The 16307-nt window shown below is 39.4% G+C and overlaps 1 protein-coding gene across 8 annotated transcripts in view; it reads right to left on the reverse strand.

Moving 5' to 3' along the window:
• Window positions 1–1273: 1273 nt before the first annotated feature.
• ARHGAP6 (Rho GTPase activating protein 6) overlaps window positions 1274–16307 on the reverse strand; it is a 337142-nt gene continuing 322108 nt past the window's right edge. For all 8 annotated transcript variants that reach the window (XM_055802144.1, XM_027785505.2, XM_055802145.1 and 5 more), the window contains 4 exons: window positions 13087–13184; window positions 6710–6972; window positions 5136–5216; window positions 1274–4412 (listed from right to left, as the gene is read on the reverse strand). In XM_055802144.1, the coding sequence (XP_055658119.1) occupies window positions 3706–4412; window positions 5136–5216; window positions 6710–6972; window positions 13087–13184 (1149 nt within the window). In that variant the 3' untranslated portion in view covers window positions 1274–3705. The remainder of the gene's footprint in view (window positions 4413–5135; window positions 5217–6709; window positions 6973–13086; window positions 13185–16307) is intronic.

Consider the following 16307-nt stretch of genomic DNA (forward strand, 5'->3'; position numbering starts at 1 on the left):
ATGTAGACAGCAGAGTACTTGAGGGATTTCAAGCACCCAAGCCAGCTGTCGGAATGGCTCGGGTCTGTCACACAGAGCCACTCTCAAGTGCTTGGCCGGGCTCTTGCCTACCTGTTGAAGCAGCAAGCCCTGCAGCTGCACCGGTAGCTTCAACAGCGCTAACTGCAGGCTGCTGCCAGAGGAGGTGGCCAGTCCCACCATCCTCTCCCCCACCTCTGACCCTGCCGCTTCTCCTCCCCTGTGCCTACCACTTGTAAAAACCACTGAGCTACTTGAATTTTATGTGTTCCTTGTACAGGGCAAGTTTTAGCCAGAGCAACAAGTCTCAGGATTCCTCCCACCACTCCAAGAGCCGCTGTAAGGGATGGGATAGGAGGCTGGTGAAGAGGGAGAAGGTGCAACTTACCCCTCAGCAGGGGAGCATGGTCTTGGAATGGGTGAGTCCACTGTGGAACCACATCTTGTTTTAAAAGATGGCAGCAACAGTAATTTTTAAAGTAATATTTTGAAGTCTGAGCTTTTCCTTTTTCCCGTTGGCTTGGAGGTTCCCTGTCACATTTGGCTTGTATCTAGAGCTGCGCCGATTCCTCTAATTTTTTTGTCTCTGCAATAGAAAAGAGAAGAGTAGCCCCTGCCCCGTGGGCAATACGCAGGCACCCCATCCTTGGGGCACCCACATCTCATCTCTCCTGGGCTCACCTGTGAGTGCAGCACACTCCTCCCAGCTCTCCCCCAACATGGAAAAGAGGTTGTTTTTCCAGTCCTAGGTAAGAACCAGCATAGGGCAATAGGAAGTGATGGGAGGGAACTGAGCTGCAGGAGTTTGCCCTGAGGCCTCGAGACCTCGGGGAAGACACCTTCTCTACCACGCTCTTTACTGAAGCAGAGGCCTGTGACCCTTTTGCTACAACAGGAATCCTGCTTCCCAAGTCAGAGAAAAGGCTCTGATATCCCCACACTACAGACTCTTCCCGTAAGAGGAATATTAAGGGCAGTACAAAAGCATGTGTCATAGGATGAAAAACATCATGGAGATCTAAAATGGAATAGCCCACACAGATCTATAAGCTAACATAAACCCAGAAACCACCTTTCATGGCTACATTTCTTCTGAAAAAAAAAAAAAAAAAAAAAAAAAAAAAAGACATCAAAAGAAATTATGTCACCGATTTCAACCTGGAAAGAGGTATAACTAAAAATTACTACATCGTTAACCTGCTCATTACAATTTTGCTCTGTCCTGTTCAAATGAAAATAAGGGACAGAAACAATGTAATCTTGGCAAGTGTTACTTTAATTCATCAGAATTTATTCTATATCTCTCTTCTTCCAAGCAATTATATATCAAAATGTGTGCAGACAAGGTTGTCCTCCAGCAGTGGCCTTGTTTTTTGTCCTCCATTTTCACATAAACTCCATATAGATGGTAGTATAGACATATATGTACAGAGAGAGGTACTGGCAAAAAGCAAGCTCTTTAGGAGTCAGTAATCATTAGACATCTTTCACTAAAAATGTTAAAAATGTGCAGATGCTTCTGTATTTAGAAAGGGATTTATAATGAAGAGATGGACATCTAGTGAATAGAGTTATCTTCTGCAGCAGGATTTATGATATGGCTGGTTTTGAGGACTGTTAGGGAGCTTTACTTTCCCGTAGCAAATTTGTATCAAGGCTGAGATAATCCTTAGAACTAGATCAAATAGTGAAGATTGGTCACGAGAGCTCATTTTTGTCCTTCTTTATATTCCACTCTTTTTAATTTGGGGTGGGACTTTTTTTTGGTAATAAATTGACACAGAGCTGCTGCAACAGGCTACATGCAAGAACCTTCTCCTATCAAGTCTCATATCAAGATAGTATTTGGAAAAGCCTTGCAACCACCAGGAGAACTGAGATTCAGTCTGAATGCAGTATTTATAAAAAGAGCCTGACAGTGCTACAACAGTCAAAGGCCAAATCCTGCCCCTTTCTACTTGCGTTGGTGCTTTATCTTATAACTTTACTTGGGAAATGGAGCTATGATGGGCAGACTGTTTATATGATGGATTTTAAGCCTAAAACTCAAGTAAAACCTTGAATCTTGTATATTTAAGTCTTACTTGAAAGTGGTCCTTAAGCTCCTAAGCCTTTTAGATGTTCCAATTCTCCTCCCCATCCCTCTAGGTGAGGGGGAGTGAGCAAGCAGCTGCGTGGTGCTAGGTTGCCGGCTGGGGTTAAACCACGACATGCACAGAGATACTCAAGAATGTAATAAAAATACATTAATTTTTACATAAACCTTACCTCAAAAAAAGGAGCAAAAAAAAATGCTCAGTGTTTTGCTTAGCTTTTTATTCTGTCATTATGGCACAAGAAAGAACTTAAAGACAACATCACTGAATAAGTCTCCAACTTCATTAAAATTAAGACTAATATGTTTTATAAAATTCTTTTTATATGATACACTTTCCCTTATCAAGTGATAACTTTCTCTAGAATACTGAAGTACATTGCCACCTGCTGGCCATAAAAAATTTTGCAATTTAAAAACACCAGAACGTGTATAAAACAGCAACATTTAACAACGCAACATACAGTTACTGAAGAAATACTATTGACCCAGACTTTGGCACAATATTTATAGAAATGCAGCTGTGACCGTCTCCAAATTCCATGTTCCTTTCTGAAACTCTGTGTGACTCCCTTTCATAGGTCTGTCTGCATTATTACTTTCTTTCTCTAACTTTCTTAATGCTGAAGCTTTGTTATGTCAAAGGAAAAGCCATATCCTTTCTTAGTTGTTACACACCTCAATTTATTGGGTTTGGGTTTCTAAAATTTGGATTCCAGTTTATTGTTTCAGAACAATACATAAAATCATACATTTATAAATATATATATTATATCCTGTATATATAACATTGGTTTTCCTCTAGAATGGCAGGGCAGACCTTTGCACTACATCCTTAGTTGGTTTAGGCACGGTCTTGCTCTTAGTTGATTCTCTGAGCTGCTTTCTACCAGAATCTAAAAAAATATTTGTACAATCTTGTATCAAATTTTAATTTTGTTTGCAAATATATTTATAAGAAAAAAATATTTGGTATTTTCCCCTCTAAGCTCACTACTACCCTTATAAAATATATGGCTTTTCATGTTCCACTCTATTTTAGTGTTTTTTTCAATAGGCAGAGAAGAGGAACAACTTTCCCCTTTTAACAGGGTGGGGTTTTTTATATAAGCACAGAAACCAGCTTGTGCACTTTCTATAGAATTCCAATGCATATCACGGTAATGTAAGTGCAGTGATTTTTTTAAAAAAAGCAGTCATGATTGATTGACATCTGTATATGAAAACATAATATATGATTATCATACAATACCCATTACAGAATATACAATCACCAAAACTGCAGATATATAAATACAATTTTAGCAACATCAAAGCAAGTTTTATCTTATACACAGAGTATGCATACAGAGTTAGACTAAAATTTGCATCTTGTTTTTTCTCAAAAGCTTGCTGAAAAACAGGAACATACTGTATTTGTAAATGGACTGCCTGCCAGTGCTGTTAAAGAAATTAAAGTGAACAAAGTTTAAAAAAACGTATATGCAATTCAGTCGGTATAAAACAAACAAGCCCTCCCCATTTTCCACTGTCACTGTTGTTTTCCTATGAGACGGAGGCATAGGTATGAGTGGTGGTTCTGCCGAGTCTGATCATACAAGAGTTTCTGGGAGGGCATCAGGGTTGTCAGCTGACAATAGCTCCCAAATTTGCCACCTCTCTCTTTGCCAATCATGCCAGTCTGCCTCGGAAACATTTTTCCTGTTCTGACTGTGAGGTGCCATGGAATGGATGTGACCCGCTTGGGTGTGCAGCGCTGGCTGCTCCTGCCTGGAGGTGGCCTGGTCAGGGTCTTTGGCTGGCGGTCCTCCAGCTGCTCTTGTCCCTGAACTTTTTTCTTGGCGTTGAAGTCTCCACAAAGAGTGCAACGTTGAAGAAACGCTCGATCGTTGTGACAATGCAGAGCTTGTTTTCGCTGGGCCCGGGTAGGGTGGTGGTGGCCGCTCTTTTCTGTAGGAGGGCTTGGCTGTGCTTTGAGAACAACCTGCGTTTGAGTCACGATCACTGAGGTCCTCCACACTGCTTAAAGTCAAATGCTGCTCCGACTTCGAGTGTGACAGGTCTGAACTCCTACTGCCAACTTCCATTTGTGGGTTACTGCACACCCGAGACACCGCGGGATGGAGCTGACACTCAGGAATGGCAGCAGTCGTCTGGCTCCTTCGCATGACCTGCCTGCCAGTGTCCAACTCAGAGGAGCTGCCCTGCCACCGAGGAGAATACATGGCGAGGTTCCCCTGGGAAAGAAAGCACTGTCCAGGTCGCAGCAAGCTGCTTTCATAAATGTTCCCATAAGAACCTGAGGGCCAAGTCAGAAAGACATCAGTCTGCATAATCATTTACGTGACGTTTAATAAGTTATTGTTTTTCCCCTGCATCACGCTGTAGAAGAGGGATGGGATTTTTTCTCATCAGGCAATGCAACTGAAGGTGCATCAGCCTTACCACCAGCTGAGCATGGGGACACAGGGCAGCAGCCCTACATCTTTCTGAACCATGTCTAATATATTACTCAGCGATTCATACTTTGCTCTGACATAAAGCCTTGCAGCACTTGACATCCTTCAAATGCTTGAAAAGCAGGGCTGTGTTTTAGTCTCACAGTTCCTCTGTGAGGCAGGTGCAGATGGGAGAAAAACACAGGCAGGACAGGTCAGGGACTTGCTGGACCCATGCCACCCAGCAGCAGGGTCAACACCCAGGGCTGCCAACCTCACAGCCTGTGCTTCTGCCACTGTGGCAGCCACTCTCAAATCCCCACTGGCCGTCCACTTCCAATGATTTTTAGAAGAATATAAAACTATTTTTTTAATTAATTTAATAATTATCTTGTGATGGTTTGAAATGTCGCCACATTTGTATAACCACTGTGCTCCTCTGTATTTTATTGAACAGTCACTTTTTAAAAGTTCGACTCGGGACAATTTGAATTATCCTACTGGTTTCACTGCGATTTCTCAAACCCAAGAAACTGTTTTATGTCTTTGCTAGATTTTGGCTTAAAACTTGAGAAATAACTGACCTGTCACTGCTGGATCTTTGCAGCCACTTTTCAGCGTTGAATGCCAGGTGCCCCAGATATCAAAATGATCTTCGGAAACACCTAAATAGCAGTAAGACCAGGAAGATGATGATGATGAATTGTTCCTCTTACAGCCATTATTTAGAATCATACAAATGGAACAGTAAAACCTTATGTAAGGTATCAGAGCTGTTAACATATACTAGCATCTGACTTACCATACACCTAACACAAACATCTCAAATGTACTTGTTCAGTTACTTGCTGTTTCAGGCTCAGCTCCTGTAACAGATTCAGTAAACTCTGTACCGGCAGGATGCCCGAGTTTGCTGAGAGAGTGGAATTTCCCCGGAGGCCTCTGCCTTACTGAAGTCAGTTGGAGAATTTGCACAAGAACAGGAGGATTTGGTCAACAGAAGGTAGCCCCTGTGCTTTTTTATGGAAAGAATGGCAAAGCTTCCTCAGGCAGCCCAGCCCCAGGTGTCACTGTAAGGCACGCTCTATCAACCTGCAGCATCCCTCGGGTCTTAGGCAAAAGTGCTGTCACAGAACAGAGATTTAATGAAATGTGCGCATCAGGCATTGTGCTGGGTTTTAACAGTTTCATCCTTTTTTCTGACTCCATCTGGCAGTAAAGGAATTTCCTAATTGGTCATGGTCCAGTATCGTTGTGATACATAGTAAAGTCCAAAAGATGGTTAATATGATAAAACTTAATGTAATTTCCTGTTCATAACTTGATAGAAATCTGACCAAATTTTGAAACCTATTCAGAAATTCAGATGCTGAATACAGAAGATAAATGCCCATTGGCATTTATAAAGCATATAATTGCAATAATAGTCCAAATCTCATTAATTCCAAGGGGAATTAAGTGCCTAACCAGTACCTCTGAAACAGCTTTAAAAATACTACCAAACAGTTATCTGCACCCCTGAGCACTGAAAGTTCTTAAAGTTTGGCTCATTAATTGCTCTTCTTGAATGTAAATTATTTTAATAAAATATTTCTAAATGAAACACATCTTGAAGTGCCGGTGAGTTATCAGTTTAAACCACAGATCTTTACAGAAGAAATGATTCAGGTGTGCGCTCCCTAGATAGCTTTGAAAATTATGGATTCCTGCACTCGTATTGCTAGGTATGTAATTGGTAGCAGATGTAATACTGTGCAGATCAGCTGTGTTCTCCAGCAAGAGGGTGCTGAAGAAAATTTGTAGCTTGACATCTTAAAGTCTCAGATTTTTCCAAGGTCCAGACCACAACCTTGCAGTTATTAATGGAGCAGAACTTGAAATACCTATTTCTATTTTCCTAAATAATATCTCCAAGTTTTGATAAATGCCATACCAAGAGCATCCCCGACAGCTGGCTGAGCTAAGGAGGAGGGCTGAGCACAGACCCTTTGGGCTCAACACAACAAAAGAATGTTAGTCAGTCATTTTTTGTAAGGTTATTTATACTATTGTCCTTCAAATCCTGGTAGCTGATAATACAAAAATGACACTTTTTCAGTTGCTCCAGAACCCCCCATCGGTCACTGAGGAAGAGGAAAACGAGCAGGACGTACTCTACCTTTTCCAGCCTGTGATGCAGAAGAATTCTCCTTTGTCTTAGGCTGCAAATGTCCAACCAGCGTGTACTGTTCGGGTACCTTGAACAGCTTATCTGGGCTGTGGGCAACCTCTTCTGGCATTGCCATCAGCGAACGCTCCGAGAGTACCGGGGAGTTGTTGTCATAAGGGGAGACGTCTCCGCTTGAAGCTTTATTGGAGTCCGTGGAAGAATGTCTTCCTCCTGTGGAGTAGGAACCTTCTGACCGCAGCATCTCAGGGCTCCTGAGAAATTTTGATAAACAAACTACTGTTAATAAAAAATGCTTTATGTTCACAGCTACATATGAGTTGTATATAATAAAAATAAAATCAAATACAGAAGTATGACAACAGCTGCTGAAATGAAAACACTTCAGAAGCAGTACAGAGGTGAATTTTCTATGAGTAAAACTTTTGCCATGAAGTGGCCAGCAGAGGCCACTAAAAATCAAAAGATGCTGCTGTCAAGGAAGAAAACAACAAAAAACACACAACCGTACAATTCACCACAGGAAATTAAACAGTGAATCAATTCCTTATGTTACCTTGACAATTTAGCTTGTTGCAAGAGTAAATCTGAGGGCATGATAGGAAAGATTAGTTTGATGCTAAACAGTATGCTAAAATCACTTCTTCCACTCTGAGCACTACACAGTCAGAGAAATCAAAAAAACTCCTTAGCTTGTCTCTCACGCTGTAAGGATGCTCTTCTAGAGCCATCAGAAGGTAAATATTCTACAGGGGACAAAAAGATGTATCTACTGTACTTCTGATGGGGGCAACAAACAATTGGCTCTGCTGATAACTTCTATGTCTTTTACCTTTTCACCTTTACGTCACCAAGAGCATGGTCTGCATTTAATTTTGACAAAAGAAGGCGAACAACCTCCCCATCAAGTACAGCCAAGGCTCAGAGAGACAGCTCTCTTTTTGAAACATGCTGGGAACATTGAGGGAGATTTTTTGAAACGTTAAGATTTTACTACACAGATAAGAGGCAGTCCACGAGTCACTGAACCTCCCAAAGAATATAGAGAAATATTCTGTAAACAAACAATAGTTTTTTCCTGTTGGCACTCCCTAATTTATATTTCTATTACTCATTCTTCACTTCTCTGCACTTTGATCTTTGTTTCTTAGATGCTTATCTTTCGCTTCTCTTGAGTCAAACACTACTCACAGTGACCTCACGTTAATATCTGCCCTAATTGACTATGATATGACAGTGGCTCATTCTTGTAAATGTGGACTGAAAATGGTTGGCTCTTCTCAGAGTAAAATCCAAAGAGAGCTTGAACTCAGTAAGCAGCCAAAGCACATTGCTTGTTATGGAACAATAACCCTCTTTCCAGACAAATGAAATAAAACTGAAGAAAGAAAATAAAGAAAACACACAGTAGTAAGACAGGCTAGCCACAGCACACTAAATATTAATACAGAAATAATGAAAAAACACCACTTTCAAGCTGTTCGGGTTTTCTTCCTGGCTGATTTACACATTGCACGTCCCAAAATGTAAAATATATACATCAACATCATGATTACTATTTGATTCAATATGCCTTCCTTTCCCCCCATGTAAGAGCAATCATAAAGCTTTGGGAATGGATCAACTAAATTTCCTCCTTGGTAACTCCCAGCAAGAAATCCATCCCTGAACTGGTCCTGAACATTAACTGGGGCAAACTCAAAACCCCAGAGCTGCCATTTGGCAAAGTACTGCTGTCCCAGGCTTCCTAATGTGCTTGATACAGTAATGCTGGGGAATTATTAAAAAACAAACAACAAAAAAAAAAGTAAATCATGCCCCAATTATGTAACTTCCTATCTCAACTTCTCCTCTGAAGATGAGTCCAGTATAAATTACACTAATCAGAAACAGCCACACACTGAAGATTTCTTGTCTTTTAAGCACGTACAATTCTATCGCAAATCTTTTTTTCTCTTTTTATCTCCCTTACTCCTTTCTTTCTGCCCTCCTAGGTTCTAAAAAAGCTTGTACAGTGAGTGTGAGTTAAGATTAGATTTAAGCAATGCCTTGGCAATTTTAGAAGAACCAGAAATACCTGAGAGAAAAAGGGAGAAATGTTGGATATATGTAGGTATCCTATGATCAAATAGGTCTTTCCAGCTTTCCAGACTGAATGTCATCTAAACCTCACCCTGCTAGCATACAGACATACTTAGCAGTGACACCAATAAGGCTTATTGCATGTAAATCTTTGCAGGATCAAAACCTAATTGTGTTACACAGGATAAAGAGAGAGGTATACCACCACTTAGCCATGGCAAGGTAACACAAGGAATAAGGGAAACAGAAATGGAAATGAAAGAATGTGAGAACATAAACTCAAGCTTTGTGAAACACTGATTTCATGTCTTACCTTGAATGATCTGTTATAGTCTATCTCTTCTCAAGACAGAGATCCTGATAAAAATTTACTTGAATGGAAACTGTCAAGTCTTTGGAAAGATCCAAATGTTCATGTATTTAAGCTCATTTACCGTTTCTGCTAGTAAGCCCACACAATTTTATATATATAATGTCACTTCCAAATTTGTTTAGAAAAAATAGTTTTAAAAATCAAAGAAAATTCCAGTGGACTCTGCCAATCTTACTACAAAAAACTATCAAAATGGATTGAATGCTTTAAAGTTGGAAATTGTTCTCATACATTTGCAGCTTCACCATGCTCTTCATGAACAAAATAAAACACAACTTCCAGCAGAATTTGGCCTGCATCTTTCCAAATAAAGAATGAATTCTCACATATTCCTTAAAACAAAACTTTTGCATCTGTTTGCCTTATGGTTAGAGTTCAGTAGCAAATGGATGTTCACTAAAATTCAAACTTCATCTTTCCCTGCATAGCTGTGAAATTCTCTATCCACATGCTGGGTAGAAACTAAATCAGGAGGCAAACATAAATACTGCACAAAGTACCCACTAGCCTAGACGCAGTCTGTGAATAGGGGCAGATTACAGTGTCCACAAAGAGTAATAGAAGATTATGTACTATCAAATGTGAGAAATGGAAAGGCAAGTGAAGCATTTCCTAGCGGTTATGAACTACATTAAGGAAAAGATTTAAAAAGTGGTTACATACAAACTGAAACTGCAGAAGGAACCTATGTTCCTTCTGCCACATGTGTTCAAAAATACTATTTTTGATTCCAAAACAAAAATCAACTACACTATAAAGGAGTCTTGGGCTTTCCTTTGTAACTGGCATTAACTTCTGAACTGATGTTATCCACCAGAGTCTACTTGCATGGGTGAACTGGAAAAATGTTAATAATAATGACTTCTACCAGGGATATTCCTTCCTACTTTCCTACTGGTATCAAGGTCATCAGAACAGGAAATCCCTTCCTGGTTTTGGCAGAAATCCTTTTCTGTTATACGTTAAAGCTTCTGAGTGGGAAAACAATTATGTTTTACAAGAGGTAAATCATACAGTGATGGTTTGGCAGCATGTGCAGTAGTAATTCCCACCCACATCTGAGCAACGCAGGTACCACTAACAAAACAGATTATTATGGGACTATGACGTGGTTGCTACTGCCATGCAGGGTAGAGGACTCAGTGATTCAAGGAGCCTGTGCAGCTTTGAAAACTGCATTTATGCATACTGTATGGCCTATTGTATGGCTTCGTCTTTGTGCCACAGGTTAGGATGGATTAAAACCCATCATCACAGAAATTTGAAAATTTTGCAACTTTGAAACTCATTTACGCTAAAAGGACCACTAACCATGATAAGCAGTAAATAATTGTAAGAAACATATTTTATTTTTGTGTTAAAGATGTTTCATCTTACAGCTGGAAACCTCAAATTCCATTGTCATCAAGCCAACATACAAAAAAGTTGGGAAGTCATCCACAAAAGCACACTTCAAAATTGCCGCCAATGGTAATTAGTGCTTTACCATGAAGAACTCCCACAAATTCCCTGAAACACCATTCATGATGCTCAGCTCTTAAGAGAACTGAAAGTTGAGGATCATCTGAACTGTTGTCCTCTGGGGAGGAAAAGAGACTGCATTTTCTCTGTTAGATCAGAGCGAAGAAAGCATTTGTAATGACATCAAAAGCAGAAATGTGAGGGCAATTGCAGAAGCAGGACCTTCAGAGTGATTAATATGACATTAAAGTCTCGACATTGATTCCATACTCTACGCTATGCAGCCAACTAGCTTTTCTGACAAAGATTGTCTCAAGAATATGTAAAGTTTTCTGTTCCATGGATCTAAATTTAGATCTTGAGTACACGACCAGGAAATTTCCAAGAGTAGTAAGGATGTATTCTGGAGGCTCATTTTTATCAAATCAAGACAAACATCTTCTTGTTGTCTGCTGCCGCACATTTCTTACAGGAAAAATAACCAACAAATACAAGCCTCAAAATGGAGATTAAGTTCTGAAATAAATTAATCTCTTAAGAGCATCACACTCCTAGTAGTAACATTAAGCAATATTCCCTCTAATTCCCTGGAATATCTTAACAAAGAAGTTGCAATCACAGTGAAAACATCTCATTAACATTAAGAATAAATAACTTACATGATAGCAGAGTAGAAGAAAAATGACAGTGAATTTTTGCCTATCTCAGTGATATTTCATCTGCCAGTTACTGAAAATAGAGTAAATTGGTACTAGTGCTCCTATTTGGTTTCATAATGTTTTCTTACAAAACCCCTTTTGTCAGTCATGACCAGCTTTGTACAAAAGATCCATTTTCTCCTGTAGGTGTGCATGCTGGCTAAAAACTAAGGAAGCTCAAGGAAAGGTCAACTAACTTAAAGGAAACAGGATCTAACAATAATCTGTTACATCCACAATGATTTGCAACAAATTTGTGCTCAATTGATATGCGTAGCCATATGTGAGATATAATTTTATATAAGCCTTTAAATAATATAGATGGTGAAATCCAGCATGAAGGTTTTTATTAGCTTGAGTTAGAAAGAGTATGATCATTCCAAATTGAGGGCTTAAAGAAAGAAGTCTCTACAGACTTTACCAATATGATTTGCAGTGTCTCTCCTAATTGTGGTCTTGGCTCGTGGCAAATGTGAAACAAGTGTAATAGACAGCTAACACACCTCAAATTATCCTGCATTTACTGTGATCTAACTATACAAATGGTTACTTGTCAGTCAGACACAAACTAACTGAAATTATTTCAGGTCTGTGGTACACTAAGGAAACACACCGAGACAGTTACCACAAATTAGATGATCTGTGATAATTTGCTACTGCATGTTATGTGCTCATGTGGTTAAGTCAACAAACTAATAAAATCCTTTACAACACGATATATACTGCATGTATTTTTGTTTTTAATTTTTATAATTAAGGAAAGCTTTTTCCCCCATGTGTTATACCTCTTCATTTAAAGCCAGGCACACTATTACATTACCTCCAACTATACAATGTTCAGAGGGAGAGAAAAAAATCATAGCTACCTGGCTGTACAAATTCAATTTTAATTATATTCTGAATGCACTAGGCACTTTACACACACAGAGGAAGACAAAGTCCAATCTGTCCCAGAGAGTTTGGAGTCTAGGAAACCTCTTAGAAATTACTTAAAGCAAGGTTTTCAAATTTTGTGATTTTGGGGTCTGACATACTGGGATTCACTAGAATAAAGGCAATGACTGTATTTCCCATGAGAAAACCAGGAATCCTGTTAATTCAAATGTACAAACTCATAGTGTTAAGGCACATGAGTGTAGGCATACATACACCATACACAAAGTTGGAATATGTTATGTATCATAATCGCAGTAGTGATTGGTGTGATTTTTTTTCTCTTCAGATCTTTCACAGAGTTTACAATTAAATAATATCCAAAGAGTCTCCGTAAACCTGCTGTTGCAGCAGTTGACTTGTTTACAATGTCCTACATGTATACAATAGGAAAAGAATGACAAATGGTGAAACATCTAGTTGTGATGATGTTAAGGCACTCTAGGGTGTGTTTCAAGGATAGTGTAATACACGTCTCCTGTTACTGAAGACTACAACAAACCCAAGAAGACATGAACCAGCAGATTACTAGAATACATCCTGTCCGGTAACAGTGCACTGGATATTTTTATGTACATGTCATTCTGTTCTCTGCAGCAGAACGCAACCTTTCCTCTGAATAGGGAAACAAGGTTTGTCTTTAGAAAACACTGTACAAGAGTCATAATTTCTTTGGCAGAGTCTGTGTAATAGGGAGGATATTTCTACGCCACTGTAGAGAGTGCAGAAGAGCTGTGGATAACTAGAACCTTTTGAATGCTTCTAGTGGGAGAAAGAAATTCCCAGCAGAAACAGGGATGATGAAAAAACAGATTACTCACGATGACTGGGAAGCTTTCCTCCTCAACAAATAGTCCACAACATCTGGGTCAGTCTCTAGCAGGCTAATAAGCACTTCGTTCTGTAGGTCAGGGGAAACCTATGAAGACAACAAAAAATAGTTGGAGATTAATATCCTTTAATTTACAGTGATATTGGTACTATGCTTAATCTAAAAGACCAAGTACAAGTGCATTTATGGAGAGTATATAAAATAAATATTCAGAAGCTTCCACTTAAAAGATAAATTGCATGTAACAACAGGCTGAAAAGGACCAAAGACCACTTCGTACAATGTCAAATGCTGAACACTGTTGAACAGCCCACTGGTATTATTTATAAATAGTTATTATATTATTTATATTTCAGTTAGGTACTATCTCTGATAAGAACAGAAGCATCACTCATGTATTGCAATCCCAAAAGCTTCAGTTTAAGGTCCTCACCTTACAATCCCTATTCACAGGTCTGGGGACGTTTACCGATTTCCATTCCAAGCAACTGTACTTCTTTACTTTTAGAAAAAAATGTGAAATGTAATTACACAGGAAGGAGAATACTTCTTCATATATTCTGTGGCATTTGACTTATTTATGTCCTCATATGGAAATTGCATGGTTACTGTTCTATCAATAAAGTTCTTAATTTGCTTCATTTCAGTGAGAGCTGCCAAAGGCCAACATTTTTCTAAATTAAGTCTTACAAACATTTAATGTTCAGGTATCCATGTAGCCAAATCCTGAGATCTAGAAGCATTTAAATTCCTGTTTTATGCTCAATCAGAACCTGAGTAATTACAAAGTTAATCTGTCCATAACTTAGATGTATGAGTGGGTCCCTGTTGGATGTCCAGCCTCTCTGGGCTTCAGGTAGTAGCAACAGGCTCCACCAGGATTTGCATCATCTTCTTTGGAGTTTGGCCTTTCTTTTTTGCCACCTCTCTCTAGTGCGCTTTATATGGAGATATAAAGCTATTGATAGCTTCAGCTGCTGCAGGCTATAGCAACATCTCCTGAGCAGGTAGCAGGAATCGCACTCCAAAACCTGCCCAAGCAAACCTGGTACTTCCAATTGTGCTTTACGTGAGTCTTACAAATCCTTAAGTGAGTTTATCCACATCACAGTGGAACATTCAACTCAACCTTCAAAGCACTGAAACAGACGTAACCATCTGAGAAACCTGAACTAACAGCCCAGGTTCACTCACGATGGATAGAACTGGAGGCAAGGCAAACGCAGCAAGCGGTCATCAACTGTGCAATATGCTTCTGGGTGCAATCTGTCAGAGTCTGAATCTCTTGACCTTCAGGTCACACTGCATGGGCCATTTGTGCTCCCTGACATTTCCTGGGGAATAGGAATAGAATTACTAATAGATTCCTCAGGGGAACACCTCGGTTTGGTAGGTATTTAGGGAGTCAAGTTACAGAAAAGGCGTATTTCTTTAAAAAAGGAAATAATTTGAAAATAAATGAAGATATCCATCATTTAATTCAAAATTATCCAAAACATGAGAAACTTGTGTGACCATGTATTCCTTTTTTAAAAATTGTACTTAGCCTCTAAAGCTGGAAGAATATCTTATTGAAAGGCATTGATACAACAGTCTTTAAATAAATTATCTTCTTTTTATAGGAATACAGTTTTGGAAATCTGCTGCGCTGTAACTTCTCTGTTTAGACAGCCTTTCTATAGAGTAGAAAAAACTCCAGATAAAGATTGAGGATAAAGCAGAATCCATGTCTTCCTTTATATAACTTACTGTTCAGCTTTTTATGAAGTTGCTAAACTTGTAAGAATCTACTGAGAGGACTGTGTCAGAAAAATATAAATATATTTTCCATTATTAAAAAAAAAAAGTTAAAATATCAGTCTCTCATTCCATAAAAATGAATCTGAAAAAGTTCCAACAGTTAGTTCAGTTCCAACCGAAAACATCTGCAAAACCCAAACTTAACAGTTCTATTGTGTTATAGGACTTGCATATTAATTTATGATCCTTCAACCAGATTTGTACTGATGGTGTCCTTGCTAGCTGTCTACTGGGTTTTAGGTTTCCTCCTGTGCAGCAATTTACTTCGGTTAATGAATTTGCAAGTGTAGAAATTACATGCATGTAATTATAAACTTACACTTATAGAGATATTGGTACCTCAGGAAGATGTTACAGAGCTGCAATAACTATTATTAATTGTTTAACTGGAAGTTGTGGCTGAGTAGATGGCTAAGAACTTGAAATACAGGGACAGAAGGGAAGGAAGCCAACGCACTGCTGGGGTAACAGCTGTTCAGCACATACTGGGACAGATCAGCGGGCTCTGGGGTTGTCAGGACTCCAGTAAAGTAGGAGATATTCTGAGATTTGGGGGCTGGGTGCTACATAATAGTCACAGCTGTTGAGACACAAAAGAGTGGAGGGACCCTTTAAGCGTCTCCTTTGTGCTGTCCCTTGCTACTGATGTGGCACAGAGGCAGTGCACCACTGCCTCTGCAGCAGGGAGGCTACTGTAGCCTCTAACAGTGAAAGTAAGACCTTCCAGATACTATGTAGTGTTTCTTTGCCGCAGGGCTGGATCTGGACACTAAGAGATGAAAACGCACGACTAAACTGCTGTTCTCCATCCTCTATGCCAAGTCAATGACACAGTGTAGCCGAGTTGTGACTCCCTGCATTCAGCTGCTGGGCACAGTTCAGAGACTGGCAAAGAACATTCCTTTATATATTCCCATAAAACATTTTAATGCATCCCTAAGACTCACTGAAATGGTTAAGAATTGGACATGAGAGGCCTTAACATCATTAATGTCAACGAAGCAAGATTAAAATCCATCTTCTGTATGGAATCCACATTTGTGTATTACTGATATGAATGAAAAATGCTTAATAAAAACAGTCCCCACTATCCTTGGTGGTTCTGACAAACAGAATCTTCCTGATCCACCAACAGGTCAGAATCATTCCGAGGCTGTGGTCTGGGTGCCACAACAAATCTTGGTTTCCTACGTTTTATTTCACAAATGTTCCAGTTTCAGTGCTGAAGCCAATCAGCGTTTTATAACATCCCATACACAAAAGTAACAGGGGGAAAAAAAAACCAAGCCACAAAACCCCAAAACACCTTAGCAGCAATACATTGTATGTTATAGCTGTAGCTGAATGCTCCAGTCCAGATGTTTTCCTTTTTGTAAGCAGCACAAATGTCAAGTATAAACAGCAATTCTG

This window comes from Falco peregrinus, chromosome 4 (genome assembly GCF_023634155.1).
Source record: "Falco peregrinus isolate bFalPer1 chromosome 4, bFalPer1.pri, whole genome shotgun sequence".
In the NCBI taxonomy this organism is placed as follows: Eukaryota; Metazoa; Chordata; class Aves; order Falconiformes; family Falconidae; genus Falco; species Falco peregrinus.